General features: G+C 40.4%; 1 protein-coding gene across 1 annotated transcript in view; it reads right to left on the reverse strand.

The window, feature by feature from the left end:
• The window catches only part of LOC128503631 (gamma-aminobutyric acid receptor subunit alpha-3-like), a 210,714-nt gene that overhangs the window by 149,366 nt on the left and 46,548 nt on the right, over positions 1-14,800 (reverse strand). Inside the window, exon 4 of the mRNA XM_053473782.1 lies at positions 13,760-13,827. Within this exon, the coding sequence (XP_053329757.1) occupies positions 13,760-13,827 (68 nt within the window). The remainder of the gene's footprint in view (positions 1-13,759; positions 13,828-14,800) is intronic.

The raw sequence follows: 14,800 nt of genomic DNA on the forward strand, positions 1-14,800 counted from the left end.
TATAGTTCTCCATATGTCATAAAAATCATATTTTACCAAGGTTTCCCTAAATGTTCTCGATAGAGCAGGCTGGTTACTACTATTGCTGGAGTTCTCATTAATTTTTCTGTCCATTTCAGGATCTATAACGCAATTCAAATCTCCCATGCATAAGAATGTTCCCTGTATATATTTTTGAATCTTCTGTAGAGTGCTATTGAGAAAATTAATTTGTTTTGAATTAGGAGCATATATATTTAATATTGAATATACTCTATCATCAAGTTGACAGACAATAAAGACATACCTGGCGCAATTATCCTTCTGTTTATAAATTATCTCAGATTTAATATTATTAGAGATTAGAATTGCCACCCCTCGATTCTTTTTGGATGAAGAAGAAGAATGTTCTATCACTGTATATTTTTTTATTTTTTAGTCTATTAATATCCTTACAATTTCAGTGTGTTTCATTTGTCCTTCTTCCTTCTACCATTATAAAACATATCATAAGACAAGTAATACATTTCACTTAAACCCTTGTCTATCAATAAGGAACTCAGTGATCAATATTCAATGCAAGTTAATAAGATTCATATATCCTGCAAAAAAAAAAGGAAGGTGACTCTTAGATGTCCTTGATGTCCCTAGTTTAAGGGAAGCTCATCATTTAGCCATTGTCTAGCCTCTTTAGCTGAGGACAAAGTGACCACCTGTTTTCCAGACCTTATAATCAGTTTTACTGGGAAGCCCCATAAATAGCTGATTTTTCTGTCCCGTAGAGTCTTAGTTATGTCTTTAAATCCCCTTCTCTTTTGTCTAGTATCAAATGATAGATCTTGGAAAAAGAGCAGATGTTGAATCTTAACTTCTTTAGAGGTATAAGCGCTTGAAGCCCTCAGTATTTTCTGTTGTATATAAAATGTGGAAAAACAAATGATTATATCTCTTGGTTTAGAATCCATGATGGATTTAGGCTTTGTAGTTCTGTGGACTTGTTCAATTACATCATCTCTTTCTACTTCAAGAATGCCCATATCTATGAATAACTCTTTCAGAAAACCTCTAATAGAGTCCTGTTCAATCTCTTCAGATATACCTTTAACTCTTAAGTTTTTCCTTCGTGCTTTATCTTCAGAATCAGTTTTTGTTCTAAGACTCGTATCATATTTTCTTTTTGGCTGAGATCTTCTTTTATGGATTTTATCTCGAATTCCAAATGCTCATATTTTTGCTGATTTAATTAGAGGCTTTCATCCATTTTTTTGAATTCGGTTTTCCAGTCATTATGTATTTTTGTTAGTTCTTCTTTAAATTGAGTAAGCTGCTTTTCCATACATTGTTGAAAATAATCTTTGGTAATCTGTTGCGTCATTTGATAACTAGGACTGAGAGATTGTCTTCCAGATTCATCTATGGTAGGGTCCGAGAGGCATAGAGATTCCTCCATTTTTTTAAGGGCCTGAGGGGAAACTAATGTAGTAATCTTTTTTTCTTTCCTTTGGTCAATATCACGCTTTTCCCTTTTTTGTACTTTGGTTCTTCCTTTTTTGAGGCCACCTTGACCGTTAATTCTCCGTAAGATCTTGTTAGTATGTCCTTTGCCCTGTATCTGGCTTTTTTCTCTTAATTTATAAAAAATAGTAGGGTCCAGTGCGGCGTCTCTTAGGTGAGATATAAATTAGTCCAGGGACCATTAGAGTCCATTAGCTGTATCATAGTAGCTTTTGATTTAATTGTATGTTATTTTAGTACAATTGATTCTTGGGCAGTAGGTATAATCTTCATAGACTTTGAAATATGGCTTAAACTTCCTTGGTTTTATATTTGTTATTCTAAAAGTTCATATATGCCATTTGAAAAATAATTAATCAGTAATGCTCTTAATAGATTTCATACTGAGGAAACAGCTGTTCACAGGTGCTGGGTGTTATTTATGCTGACAAGACCGCTAGCTGTACAATTATGCTTTAGAAAGCTGAGTCAGGCTCCATATACTTTGCTTATTTCTTTATGATGTTATTTTTAGGGATATACCCTATATGAACGCCTGTTTTAGTAATCTCTCTGGATTATTTTTTCTATAACAGTGATCTCAGATTTTGTATTGAGTACCTTTAAACAGTAATTATTCAAGTAGACCTTTCATTATACATGAGTTAGGTACGCTAAATAAATTTTATAGTAAGAAACAACTGGTCTCGGATTCCAAAAAGAGATCTAGTACTTGCGTTATGTGTGTCCAACCAGTGCTGTTGTCGGTTTGCTAGTCCTGCTTCTGGATAACATAAGTATCTTTTTATTTTACAACTGCATTACTTTGGGAGCCTCCATGCAGTTTCGTCTGGCCTCTTGATCCTTCCAAGGCACTTCTCGGCTGTCCGTCAATGCAGCCACCCAAAATCACATCCGATTACAGGACCTGGGCACTGAACACCTTGGCGGACACCGTGGCGCCAACAAACCGGGACGCAGGGGCACCAACCAACCAGGACGCCGAGGCACCAGGAGGAAAAAATGCAGAGACGCTGTCACTCCAGGGCACCAAGACGCTTCGAGACGTCACCGCTACGCCAGCTCGCCACCCGTCTCTGAACCGCTGCACCAGCTAGTCCAGCTCGTCCAGTTGCCGCGAGGTCCGGTAGCCGCTTCAGCTTCCTCGTTGCGCCTTCACGTCATTACGTCCGTTCCTCCAACGCGCCTCCCCCTGTGCGCGTATCACATCATTTCTCCCCCGTGTTCATCTCCATTTGAACCTCTAGAGGATGTGTCCCTTAAATTTCTCTCCCCTAAGACTGCCTTTCTAGTGGCCATTACATCAGCACGAAGAATTGGGAAACTCCAAGCACTCACTGTAGGAAAGAACATGACATACCTTAGATGTCAAAAGAGCTCTATGCATTTATTTGAAACGTACTGCTTATTTTTGTTCATCAGACCATCTTTTTGGAAAGTCATCGGGTCAAAATCTACATTAGCTAGATGGCTTACAGATACTATACACTTGGCATACAAGGCCTGTGATGCAGTACATCCCTCACATGTTAACACCCATTCCACAAGATCCATGTCCGTTTTCTTGGGCAGCAAAGGCATCAGTGTCATCGGAAGAAATATGCAAAGCAGCCACATTGTCCTCCTGGAATACATTTATTAAAAAAATACAGGCTGGACATGCCCTCTGCCTCAGAAACCTTGTTTGGTGGCAGGTCCTGCACGCAGTTAATTCCTGATTCTCTCCCATTAAGGGATCTTGTTATATCCCACAGGTACTGCCACTATACGTAGGGGAAAAAACAGAAATTTTACTCACCGTAAATACTCTTTTCCCCAGTATAGTGACAGTCCGTATTTCCCTCCCTCGTTTTTGTATTACCGTATTTGCTCGATTATAAGATGACCCTGATTATAAGACGACCCCCAAAAATCTGAATATACATTTCTGAAAAAAGAAAAAGTCTGAATATAAGACGACCCTATAGGAAAAAAGTTTTACCAGTAAATTTTAATTCATGTGAACAATGTGAACAATTTTTTTTTTTTAATAAAAGCTATGATTGAGAAAAATATTTTGTTTTTATTTCCTTTTTTTTTCCAACCTGCCCTCTCAGTTATGCACATCTGCCCCCTGGCTTTCCACTCTGCCCCAGAAATGCCTTATACCCCCTATATGCCACTGTGCCCCATAATATGCCTTTTGAGCCCCTATGTGCCACTCTGCCTCCAGAATTGTCTTATACCACTATATGCCACTTTGGCATTTAGGGGGTTAAAAGGCATATTATGGGGCATATAGGGAGGTATAAGCCATTTCAGGAGGCAGAGTGGCGTATAGAGGGTTAAAGGGCATTTCTGGAGGCAGAGTGGCATTAAGGGGGTTAAAAGGCATTTCGCAGAGCACTCTGCCTCCAGAAAAGCCTTATGCCCCCCCATTTAACACTCCCTCCCCCTTCCTCCTCCAAACTTACCGGAGCTTCTGAGTCCCAGTGCGTTGTCCGGGCAGCGTGTAGAGCTCTACGTGATCCGCGTAGACAACTTCCGCTGCAGCCGGGAGGAGGTGTGGTTGGCAGCGGAGGTTGTCTGCGTCCAACGGAAGGGGAGGGCTTTTTAACTCTTTATTTATCTTTTAGAGCTTCTTGTCCCGGGGAAAGAACAACCCCACAAGTACTGCCACTATACTGGGGAAAGGAAATGAGTAAAATTTCTGTTTTCTCAATGGTCTCAAACGCTGCTTTCTATAATGACATCTGGCCCGCTTGGCACCTTTACGCAGAAACTTTTTAACCTATTAGCTAAGATCAGTCTCTCTACCTATAAAAATTTTAGATTCAGGATTCCAGTAATCTTTAGTCACAAACTTTGCCTATATCATGCATTTTTAAGTTCCCTCACTCTATGAGCCGTAGCCACTTCCACTGGGAGGCTGTTCCACTTAACTTCCACCCTCTCAGTAAAGTAAAACATCCTATTACATGTTGCAACAAAGCAAAATAAACACATAATTCTCTGACCCACAAGTTTTAGATTATGTCTCCTTGTACTAATATTTCTGCTCCTCCTGGAATATACTTCTGTGTTTGTTGTGTTTTCATTTCTCCTCCTTCAATTTGCTCTTCTAAGCAATACATTTTCAGATCCCTTGGCCTTTCCTAATATTTTATTTTTTAATCCAGCAAACAATTAACCAACACACTGGTTGCTTTTTCCAACACTTTGTTACATTTCTCGCTTACTTTTCAGTTCTCAGAAATAAGTAGACTTGTGCATTCGTCTTCGGGCGAACATGAAAACGAACACGAAGAGTCCGTTTTTTTGTTCGTTCCGAAGAAACGTAGAACAGAATACAGTGCCAGTAAAACGTAGGCGAAGACGCACAACCACGAAGAATCGGCGAATCTTCGTTTTCGCTGCACAACCGCCAAATTTTCAAACTGGAGTGAGCTAATCCTCGTCTGTCCAATCAGCTCGCTCTTGTGACGTCACGCTAAGGGTCTCGTCCGATGCCTGTGGCTTCTCTTTTTTTTGAATCCTGAAACCTCAGGATTCAAATTCCTCATTTTCATTCATTTTCATTTTCATTCATTTTTCGCTGTGACTGCTTCAGCAACACTGCTGTGCTGCATCCGAGCATTACAGAGAGAGATAGTTCTGTGTGAGACTGGTAAGCCTCAGCCTGCCATTTCTCACAGTGTACTCTTTACATAATAATTTAGTCATTTTTTTATTTAATTTTTTTAGTGCTTCTGTCTGTCATGAACTGTGTAGTGCTGTTGAGTTGACTGGCACTGGGTTGCCCTTGCCCTGGGCTGGCAGTGCCTACTGCCTGCCCTGTCTTCACTTAGATAAATTAAATAAATAATAGAATGTATAAATAATAATTTAATAGAATATATAATTTAATACATTAATATTATTATATATATTTGTCAGTCATATACACTGTAGTATACTAGTGTAGAGTGTAGACATTCAAGACAACTACTAATGTCTAATCTAAAATCATTATAGTAATATTATATAATTCATTTTAGCTAGCTTAATAATTAATTAGCTATAAATTACTACTAGCTTATTTTGCTTGAGACTGTCTGTCAGGTAGAAGGGTTAATAATTTATCCAACATAAAGATTAACCAGTCCACTACTACCTTTAAGATCAATCTAGAATTTGATAATTCATTTTATTATTAATAATTAATAAACAAATTATTAATAATTTAATAACTTTATAGTTCAGCTAATCTTATTAGTACTCTTATTAGTACTCTTTAGTTTGTGCTTTGTTTTAGCAACAGCAAGAGACCAAGTCAATTTTTCTTAATTGATATTTAATTTTATTTCATTTGTTTTGCTCACCTCAGTCCATCAGTGAAGTGAACTTGTTGGGCTAGTGAGTGCAGCCGCATAAGTGCTGTGTTCTTTTTTGATCAACAAGTAACTGTTTTGCAAAGATTAATATTATTTTCTCATTTTACATTTTATTTTAATTTTATTAAAAGCACCCTTAGTGTTTTACTCATCTCAGTCCATCAGTGAAGTGAACTTGTTTGGCTAGTGAGTGCAGCCGCATAAGTGCTGTGTGTTTTTTTTCAGCAATCAGTGAAGCTAACTGTTTTGCTGTTACATTTTATTTTCTAATTTATTTTCAAGAAAGATTGACTGTGTGACGACAACTGTACTAAGAAAAGCTTCAAGGTACTAGCTGTAGTACTATTAAAAAACAAAATAATTTAGCACATTTTTGTAGAGTAAGCAGAAGTAGGACAACTATATCTGTCTGCTTCTGTATCAGATTTAAACTAAAAGTTGTTTAGCCCCATAATATAATTTAATAAATAATTCTAATCTTTAATCTTAATCTATATTATATTATATAATTTATTATATAATAAATTCTAATTCATAATCTATATTCTATAATCCATAATATAAGTAATTCTGATGTATAATCTATTAATATTATATAACTTAATATTAATTAATAAATCATATACTGAATCTGATTTAACCTCACTTTAGCTTAGTGGGCTTGAGAGCGTTTGCCTAGAGTTAGACTTAGAATAGTAAGGAAATATAGCTTTAGCATAGTAGTAGGCTAGGCTCTTAGGCCCGTATAAATTTAAATTAAAAATAAAATACTGCTAGTTAATATAAATAGTTAATCTTGAGTTAATAATTTAAATAACTTGAGCACTTTGGCAGATTGCACACAACAGCACAGTGCAGTTGTGCATAGTTTTACTTTTTCAGCAGTAGCACTGAAGAGAAACTTCCTCTAATTTTTTGTCTTTAATTTTATTTTTTATTTTTTTTATAGTTTTAACCCCTTAAGGACAATGGGCGGTCCCTAAACACATTGAAAAAAATGCATTTTGAGCCCGTACATGTATGGGCTTTGTCATTAAGGGGTTAAACACTACACTACACACTTTTGGGACTAAGGAGGGACAAGCTCCATCTGCGACCACCACCACCAGTTCTAAGATGCAGCCTTTGCGTCAGTCTAGTCGATCAAGTAGGCCAAGCTCTCGCTTATCGTTTAAGAAAGCATTGCTTGAAGGATCATCAAGTAAAGGAAAGGCACCAAAAGCAGGCAGTAGTAGTGCTGCTAGGCCCACAAGCTCTATTGTTTTTTTATGAAAAGCCTAAAGCCCCAGAAGCACGTTCAAAGTTAAAGGGTAGCACACCTAGTACTTCTACTAGCCCAGTGAGTAAAAAGAAGTGCCTTTTGCCCCAAGTAGTATCTTTCCCATCCACGCAGCATGCAAGGTACCAAGCAGAGCCAAATTAGCAGCAAGACTCAGAGGGGTTTTCCCAAACCAAAGCGATCTCATTCCTTCGTAGGGAAAACCAGCACCACCTCTACCACCACTAGTGCTGCGCCTACTGTTCCCACCGGTACCGCCACGCCATGTCCTCCTAGCACCTCTAGCAAGCCACCAAGTCCTTACAATATTTTTGTAAAGACAGTTAGAGAGAGGGCTACACATAGTGGAACTCCACCTAGCGAGGTACCAGAGGAGCCTGAGAGGCCAAGTGCAGAGTCTGTTCTTCCTGCTCGCACTACAAGTCATGATATCAGTCTTAGCTCCAGCCTAGCAGGAATTCCATTTGGCTAATGAAGAACTTGACTATGAGCCAGAGGAAGTAGAGGAGATGAGTGGTCAGGGATCAGATTCCTGAGGGAGCAGTGTACAAATGACTAGTGCACAATTTTCCCCTGAGCCTCCACCTTCTCCGCTACGATCATCACCACCACCAGCAGCAAAACCTACCAAATCTGGTAGAGTTAAAGCAATTAGCAGTCCCACTATGGCCAGTACTGGTACCACCAGTGCCACCACCACTAGTTCTGCTGATGTTCATCCACCCCGAGCAGTAGAAGCAGCACCCAATTTGAGAGCACTTTGAAAATGTCAAAGAAGGGCGCTATGGAAAGGGCAAACATTGTGGGAAGCTAATAAGCAGAGGGAAAGTGTCTGGACATTTTACCAGTGCTAGTATTAAGCATTACCTCAGCACTCAACACATGGCTGTGCTATTGGGGAAAGATGCAGAAGAAAAACGTAGTGCAGGCAGCATAGCTGGTGACCGTGGTACTACAACAACAACAACTAGTACCATCTCCAGAGAGAGTGGAAAAACCCCAACAGCTGCTTCTGAGCAGAAAGGAGAGTAGTGCTGCTGAGTAGACAGCGCTCACGCATGGCACCTCATCTGTCTCTAATGGTAAGGCTAGTTTCTCCCCCATGGCTGCGTCTGTTTGCGGTGTGGCAACGCCTGCTACCTCCGCCGGAGTAGCCAGCTTACGCTAGGGCCTAGTGTGTGAGCTCTGGAAGTCCACTGCCAAACGTATAGGACTGACAGTTGTTTGGATGCTTTACCCTGGGGTGAAACAGGTGAGTGGGTCGCCAATTGCCCACTCATTCGCCTTTTCCATTTCCATTTAATTTTTTTCCGTCTGATACACAACCAACCAAACACAATTTGGAGTTCCATCCAACACCAAAAAACACCAAATTGTGTTCACCAACATCCCCCGGTTCCAACAAGGCCTCACATGCATGGTTCATGCATTTTTTGAGGAAGCTATGATGGAAAACGGGAACACGCGCATTTTAGTTTTCAAATTTGGAATTTTCAGAAATTGGTTTACTGGGCCCATATCCCATTTGGGAGATTTTGGAAGCTCCCCACTGTAAATTACCCCATAAAAGTATATATTTATGAACAGCAGACAAGTCAAGGTATTCAACTAGGGTAATTTTGACAGTTTTTCAGGCAGCCATTTCTTCATTGATGTCTGCCAAAGTTCACGGAAAATTTATTTTATTGCGTATAAGCATTTTTTGAGGAAGCTATGATGGAAAACGGGAACACGCGCATTTTAGTTTTCAAATTTGGAATTTTCAGAAATTGGTTTACTGGGCCCATATCCCATTTGGGAGATTTTGGAAGCTCCCCACTGTAAATTACCCCATAAAAGTATATATTTATGAACAGCAGACAAGTCAAGGTATTCAACTAGGGTAATTTTGACAGTTTTTCAGGCAGCCATTTCTTCATGATGTCTGCCAAAGTTTACGGAAAATTTATTTTATTGCGTTTTTAACGAATACATTTTAATGTTGCAATTTATTTCTTGCACAACATATGTGCAACAATGGAAGAAAACACCACATTTTGTTCACCAACATCCCCCGGTTCCAACAATGCCTCACATGAATGGTTCATGCATTTTTTGAGGAAGCCTCTTAATTGAGCAAGAGGGGGGGGGTAGGGGTTAATTGAGCAAGGGAGGGGGTGGGTCTCCACACTTATGTGGAGACCAAAGAACCCTGTCTCTCTGTCCCTGAAGCTGCCTCTGGCAGCTGGGACACAATCTCCCATAGACTGGAGATTGCAGGGGAGGAGCCTCTTTGATCAGTCTTACAGGACTGATCAAAGGGCTTGTGGGGGCTCGTTTTTGCTGTTGCTGGTCTGCCTGGGGTTCCAGGCAGACCACCAGCAGCAGAGCCCCATAAAAAACGGGAATTAACCCCTTCAATGCCACAACATTGAAGGGGTTAACGCTGCACTGACGCTCTCATGGAGAGATCAGGCAGCAGGGGGTGTTGTGTCAGTTCCCCACACAGGTTTTTCTGCAATCGCGGTTTCAGCCTACAGAATCACTCCGTGGGAGTGATCGTAGGCTTGGGGGTGGGCTTAGAGAGGCTGTGCTGGTCTGCCCAGACTCCTGGGCAGACAGCAGCAGCAGCGCCCCCGCGATCACCACGATTGTGGCGATGTGGGGGCGGTTTTTGGGGATGACGTACTTGGTACGTCCCTGTCTACCGGTGACCTGTGACCAGGAAGTCCCAGGTACGTCTCGGACCTGAAGGGGTTAACGCTATAACTCACACTTCACCCTATAACATTTTTCCATCCACATACCTGCCAACAGACCCAACTTTTTCAGGGACAGTCCTGCTTTTTTCCAGTCCTGTCCCATCAAATTTATCTAAACTAGGCATGCTAATGTACGTAGGTAGGTATAGCTGGGTAGGGTAGCACTATAACATGAAATAAATATAATAAAGTAAATAATAAATATAACTTTAAAATAAAATTAAATTAAATTAACCCCTCATTTTTTTAACACCCATTAAAATTAAAATTTTATTATTATTTAGACATAATACATCTTTAACCAAAATAGTGCACTGCTACTACTCTTAAACATAACCGTACATTAACCCTAAGCTATTTTTAGTTCTTGTCCCACATTTTTCCATTCGCATACCTGCCAACAGACCCAACTTTTTCAGGGACAGTCTTGCTTTTTTCCAGTCCTATCCAGTAAAAGTTGGGTTGTTGCAAAGTATGGCATTGTAAATAGGTAGCAAATGTTAGGCATGTATTTAAAAGTGGTCTAAAATCGATTTAAAAATGTAAAATAATCCCTATTCTTTTTTTAAACATCTATGGATGTGTGACTGTGTATGATAAATAAAGAAGGCCAAGTTCCTTGGAGCATTTGTCTAGGTCTTAGACAAGACAACTGCTCGGATGAACTTGGCCCTCAGTTTAGGGCAATGTGTATTGTGTACACCTCGGATAGCGCCATGAAGGTACGTGTGTGCAACTCTATTGGTCATTTCGGCAGGGGGCTCGCCTGCCATCAACGAATGATGTGCATTATGCAATTCTGCAATTCATTAATTGATGCCAGACGAGCCCCCTTCCGGCGACCAATAGAGTCGGACACAATTACCTTCACGTGTGTCCGACTCTATTGGTCGCCGGAAAGGGGCTCGTCTGGCATCAATGAATGAATTGCAGAACTGCAGAATGCAGCTCAGATGTGTTCTTAACACTGTATTAACCCCTGCTAGGTAACCGGGAGAAAACAAAGATGAAACGAGCACGAAGAATGTCCACGAATATTCGCCCGAAGAGAAGACAGGAACGGGCGAATATTTGCGGAATACGAAGATTTTTTTTCCCCCGAAGACGAGCACGAAGACGAACACGAAGAGCCCCCTGGTGCCCAAGTCTAGAAATAAATACTCCAGTCCCTCTTTTGTGTTGTTACTGACAGAACAGTACACAAGTAACATTTGAAAAACACAAACTTTAGTCCTTTAAGTTTTAAAAATAATAAGATGGTTAATAGGATGGGATTAGAGAATCACATATTCTTTTCTTATTTGTTTATTACTAAAAAACAGAAGTCTTCACAGTCCCCATGTGCAAGACGTAGCCAAAAGGAAATTTAAAGGTCATAAGAAAAACAAATGGATGTTGCCATATTTGTATATAAATAAAAAGAGTTGATATTTTTATGTTGGCACAATAAAAAAGTAATAAAAAGATAAGCAAGCTTCTATGGGGGGCTCTGAGGTACTGAACAAGCATTAACCCCTTAAGGACAATAGGGGTTATTACTTGTAGTACCGTATTGGCTCGAATATAGGCCGCACTTTTTTCCCCCACTTTAAGACTTTAAAGTGGGGGTGCGGCCTATATTCGGGGTCTAGCGCCCGACGCCCGGGACATGCAGTCCCGGGCGCCGGGCAGGCAGCGGGGTTAGGATACAGATCCCCCGCAGCGGTGCAGGGGACCTGCATCCTACTCCCCGATACGCTCAGACAGCCTCCCCTGCCAGCACTTCCCACGGGGGGTGCCGGCACGGGAGGTTGTCTAAGCGCATCGTGCGGATGCGTTTTACCTCTGCACCCCCCCCCCGGACTTACCGGAGCAGACTCCCGGGTGTCTTGCGGGGTCGGCGGGGGACATCTACGCAATACAACTTCTGGTGCCGGCACATCCGGTAAGTTGGGGAGGGGGGGCAGAGGAGGACAGTGGTAGCATATCTCGGGGAGGGAGGACAGTGGCAGCGTATCTCGGGGAGGGAGGACAGTAGTAGCGTATCTCGGGGAGGGAGGACAGTGGTAGCGTATCTCGGGGAGGGAGGACAGTGGTAGCGTATCTCGGGGAGGGAGGACAGTGGTAGCGTATCTCGGGGAGGGAGGACAGTGGCAGCATATCTTGGGGGGGGCAGAGTGGCAGCATGTTTTTTGGTGCTTTTTTAAAGAAAAAAACTTTTTCTTTAAAAAAGCACCAAACTTTTAGGGTGCGGCCTATATACGGGGGCGGCCTATATCCGAGCCAATACGGTATATTGTGGGACAATGGCTCTTTTAACATTTTTCAGTGTTGCTGTTTAGCTGTGATTTTCTTCTTTCTCATTTCATGCTCCCACACATATTATATATTGGTTTTTTTTTCAGGACAAACAAGGCTTTCTTTAGATACCATTAATTTTATCATAACACTATTAAAAAAAAATTAAAATATGGGTACTTTTTGTTAAAAAATTACTTTTTCTCACTTTTTAAACAAAAAACTTTTACTCATCTGCAAAAACTAATGAAAAAACTTGCCAAAAAGATTCTACTATTTGTCCTGGGTTTAGAAATACCCAATGTGTGTATGTTTTTTGCTTTTTTCTGCATGTTATGGGGCAATAAGTACAGGTAGCGTTTTGCTTTTTTAAAACCATTTTTTCCAAATCTGGTAATTCTTCCCCCCATGTGCCATTTCGGGTGTCTTTGAAGCCGGCCAATGCAATTTACCCCATCAAATCATATATTTTTTAAAAACTAGACACCCCAAGGTATTTGAATTGCTAGTATTTTAACCCTTTCCATGCACTGATTTTACCACCAGCCTTTGTGAATTTGTTTTGTATTTTTTTCACACACGTTGTACTTCAGATATAAATTTACCGGTCGTGGTATATGTCCGTGTCAAACAACACCCCAATATGTGTTCAGTAACATCTCCTGAGTGCAGTGATACCCCACATGCATGGGTTTGTTGGGTTATGTGGGAGGTAAAAGGCCTCCTTTGTTAGGTGTGTATTTTTTTGCCATTTAGACATCTGATCCTACTGCCCCCATGTCCCATATTTGGGACATCTTTAAACCCGGCCTATTCAATTTACCCCATCAAATCATAAATTTTTTAATACTAGACACCCTACGGGCATTTGTAATGCCAATATTTTAACTCTTTCCATGCGGGAATTATTGTGAAGATAAAGAATTGTAAGACTTGCTTATTAAAAATATTTTTGAACAATGTTTTTGTAATTTTTTTTTACTAATCACTCTGATTAGTGAGCTGGGCTCCATTGACCTTACATGGTTGATGCAGTAGCTCGAGAGTTCTCAAGAGGGTTTGGATAGACCCTCTGTGAACTAATTTTCGATTGTTAATGCCATCCTGTGAATGACGGCAACGTCATTTACAGGATGGCACTTGTGGTTGCTCCTCGGAGCAATCACAAGGCTATCGGGGTAGGGGGTAGTCGAGGCATGTCAGCAACACAGTTTATGCTTAGGAAGCTGTTTTAGCCCATTTTTCTTCCGGGGAGGGCTTTCTTCCCCGGATCCACGGTCAGCCTCACTTGTGAGGCTTCCGTGGATGCTGCAAAGCCGCCGATCGCGGCGAAAATGGCGCAATGCAACTATTTAACGGGCATTGTCATTATCTCGTTGCACGGTAACCCCGTACATGTACGTGGATTGTCGTTAAGGGGTTAAGAGCTGCTCAACAGATTAAGGAAAATAACATGACTAAATGACCCCAGAGGAACAGGAATGTGCATTCTATTATATTTTCTCAGCATACAAATATATTATAGGATCTAAGCACTAACACGGTTATAAAAGTTAACATGGTTTTCAGTGATATTGCGTAATTATTTGTATTTATATCATATCATGTCTACTTACCATATCTGTGTCAGACACAGGACCAAAGCTGGTGACATAAATATCTGTCTTTACTTCTGTCACTGAATCTGACAAAACAAAATAGAAAAATGTTTTACTACATTTTCATTTCATTGTCTTTCGCTGTTTTTAGTGTACAAATGACTATTCTTTTTTTTTTTACCATTTTAAAAGGAAAAATGGATTAAGACTACGTCAGATACTTTGGAATTTATGGATTTAACCCCTTAAGGACAATGGGCAGTCCCTAAACCCTTTGAAAACAATGCATTTTGAGCCCGTACATGTACGGGCTTTGTCATTAAGGGGTTAATATACTACCCAATTAGTCCAGAATTCATGTAATAACCACAAAATTGTCTATCTACAGTTACTTATGTTCAACTAATAAAGTGTTACGTCCAAATGCTAATTCGTAAATTATTATTATCATCATCATACTTTGCCTATAAATCACAGATCTATCAATTATGTGTGTCATTCAATGAAATGTTATTGATGGAGTACTTTTGGTGCTAGTACTCTAAAATAAAAATCAGGATCTAGTCATTGGAAAACTGCAGAGCTTAAATTACATGACTGACCTAGAAACAACAAAAATTTTGTTTTGAAATTTTTTTTGTAACTTTTATTAACTCAAGGGCATTTTGATGCTGTGCATCACAGTATTGTTTCACATATTGTACCAACAAGCCTAAGAGAAGCTATGACGCAATCAGTGGCAATCTGACACTAGATAGGTTAAGAGCTGCATGATCATTATATAAAGCAGCAGTCAGGTAAGTGATAGCTGCTGTAAGGCCCCACTGGTCTTTACTTTGAATGAGCCTGTCCTCCCCTGCACAGCTCCGTGGTCACGGTGTAGGCCGCACTGATACCGGAGGGAGTGCTTGTATGCTAGGGCCCAAAGAAATACCTTCATGGGGTCCAATTTTTTTCAATATTAAATATATTGGCAACAGGGTCTTATATACCGTATTTGCTCGATTATAAGACGAGGTTTTTTCCAGAGCAAATGCTCTGAAAAATACCCCTCGTCTT

This window comes from Spea bombifrons, chromosome 8 (assembly GCF_027358695.1).
Source record: "Spea bombifrons isolate aSpeBom1 chromosome 8, aSpeBom1.2.pri, whole genome shotgun sequence".
Lineage (NCBI taxonomy): Eukaryota > Metazoa > Chordata > Amphibia > Anura > Pelobatidae > Spea > Spea bombifrons.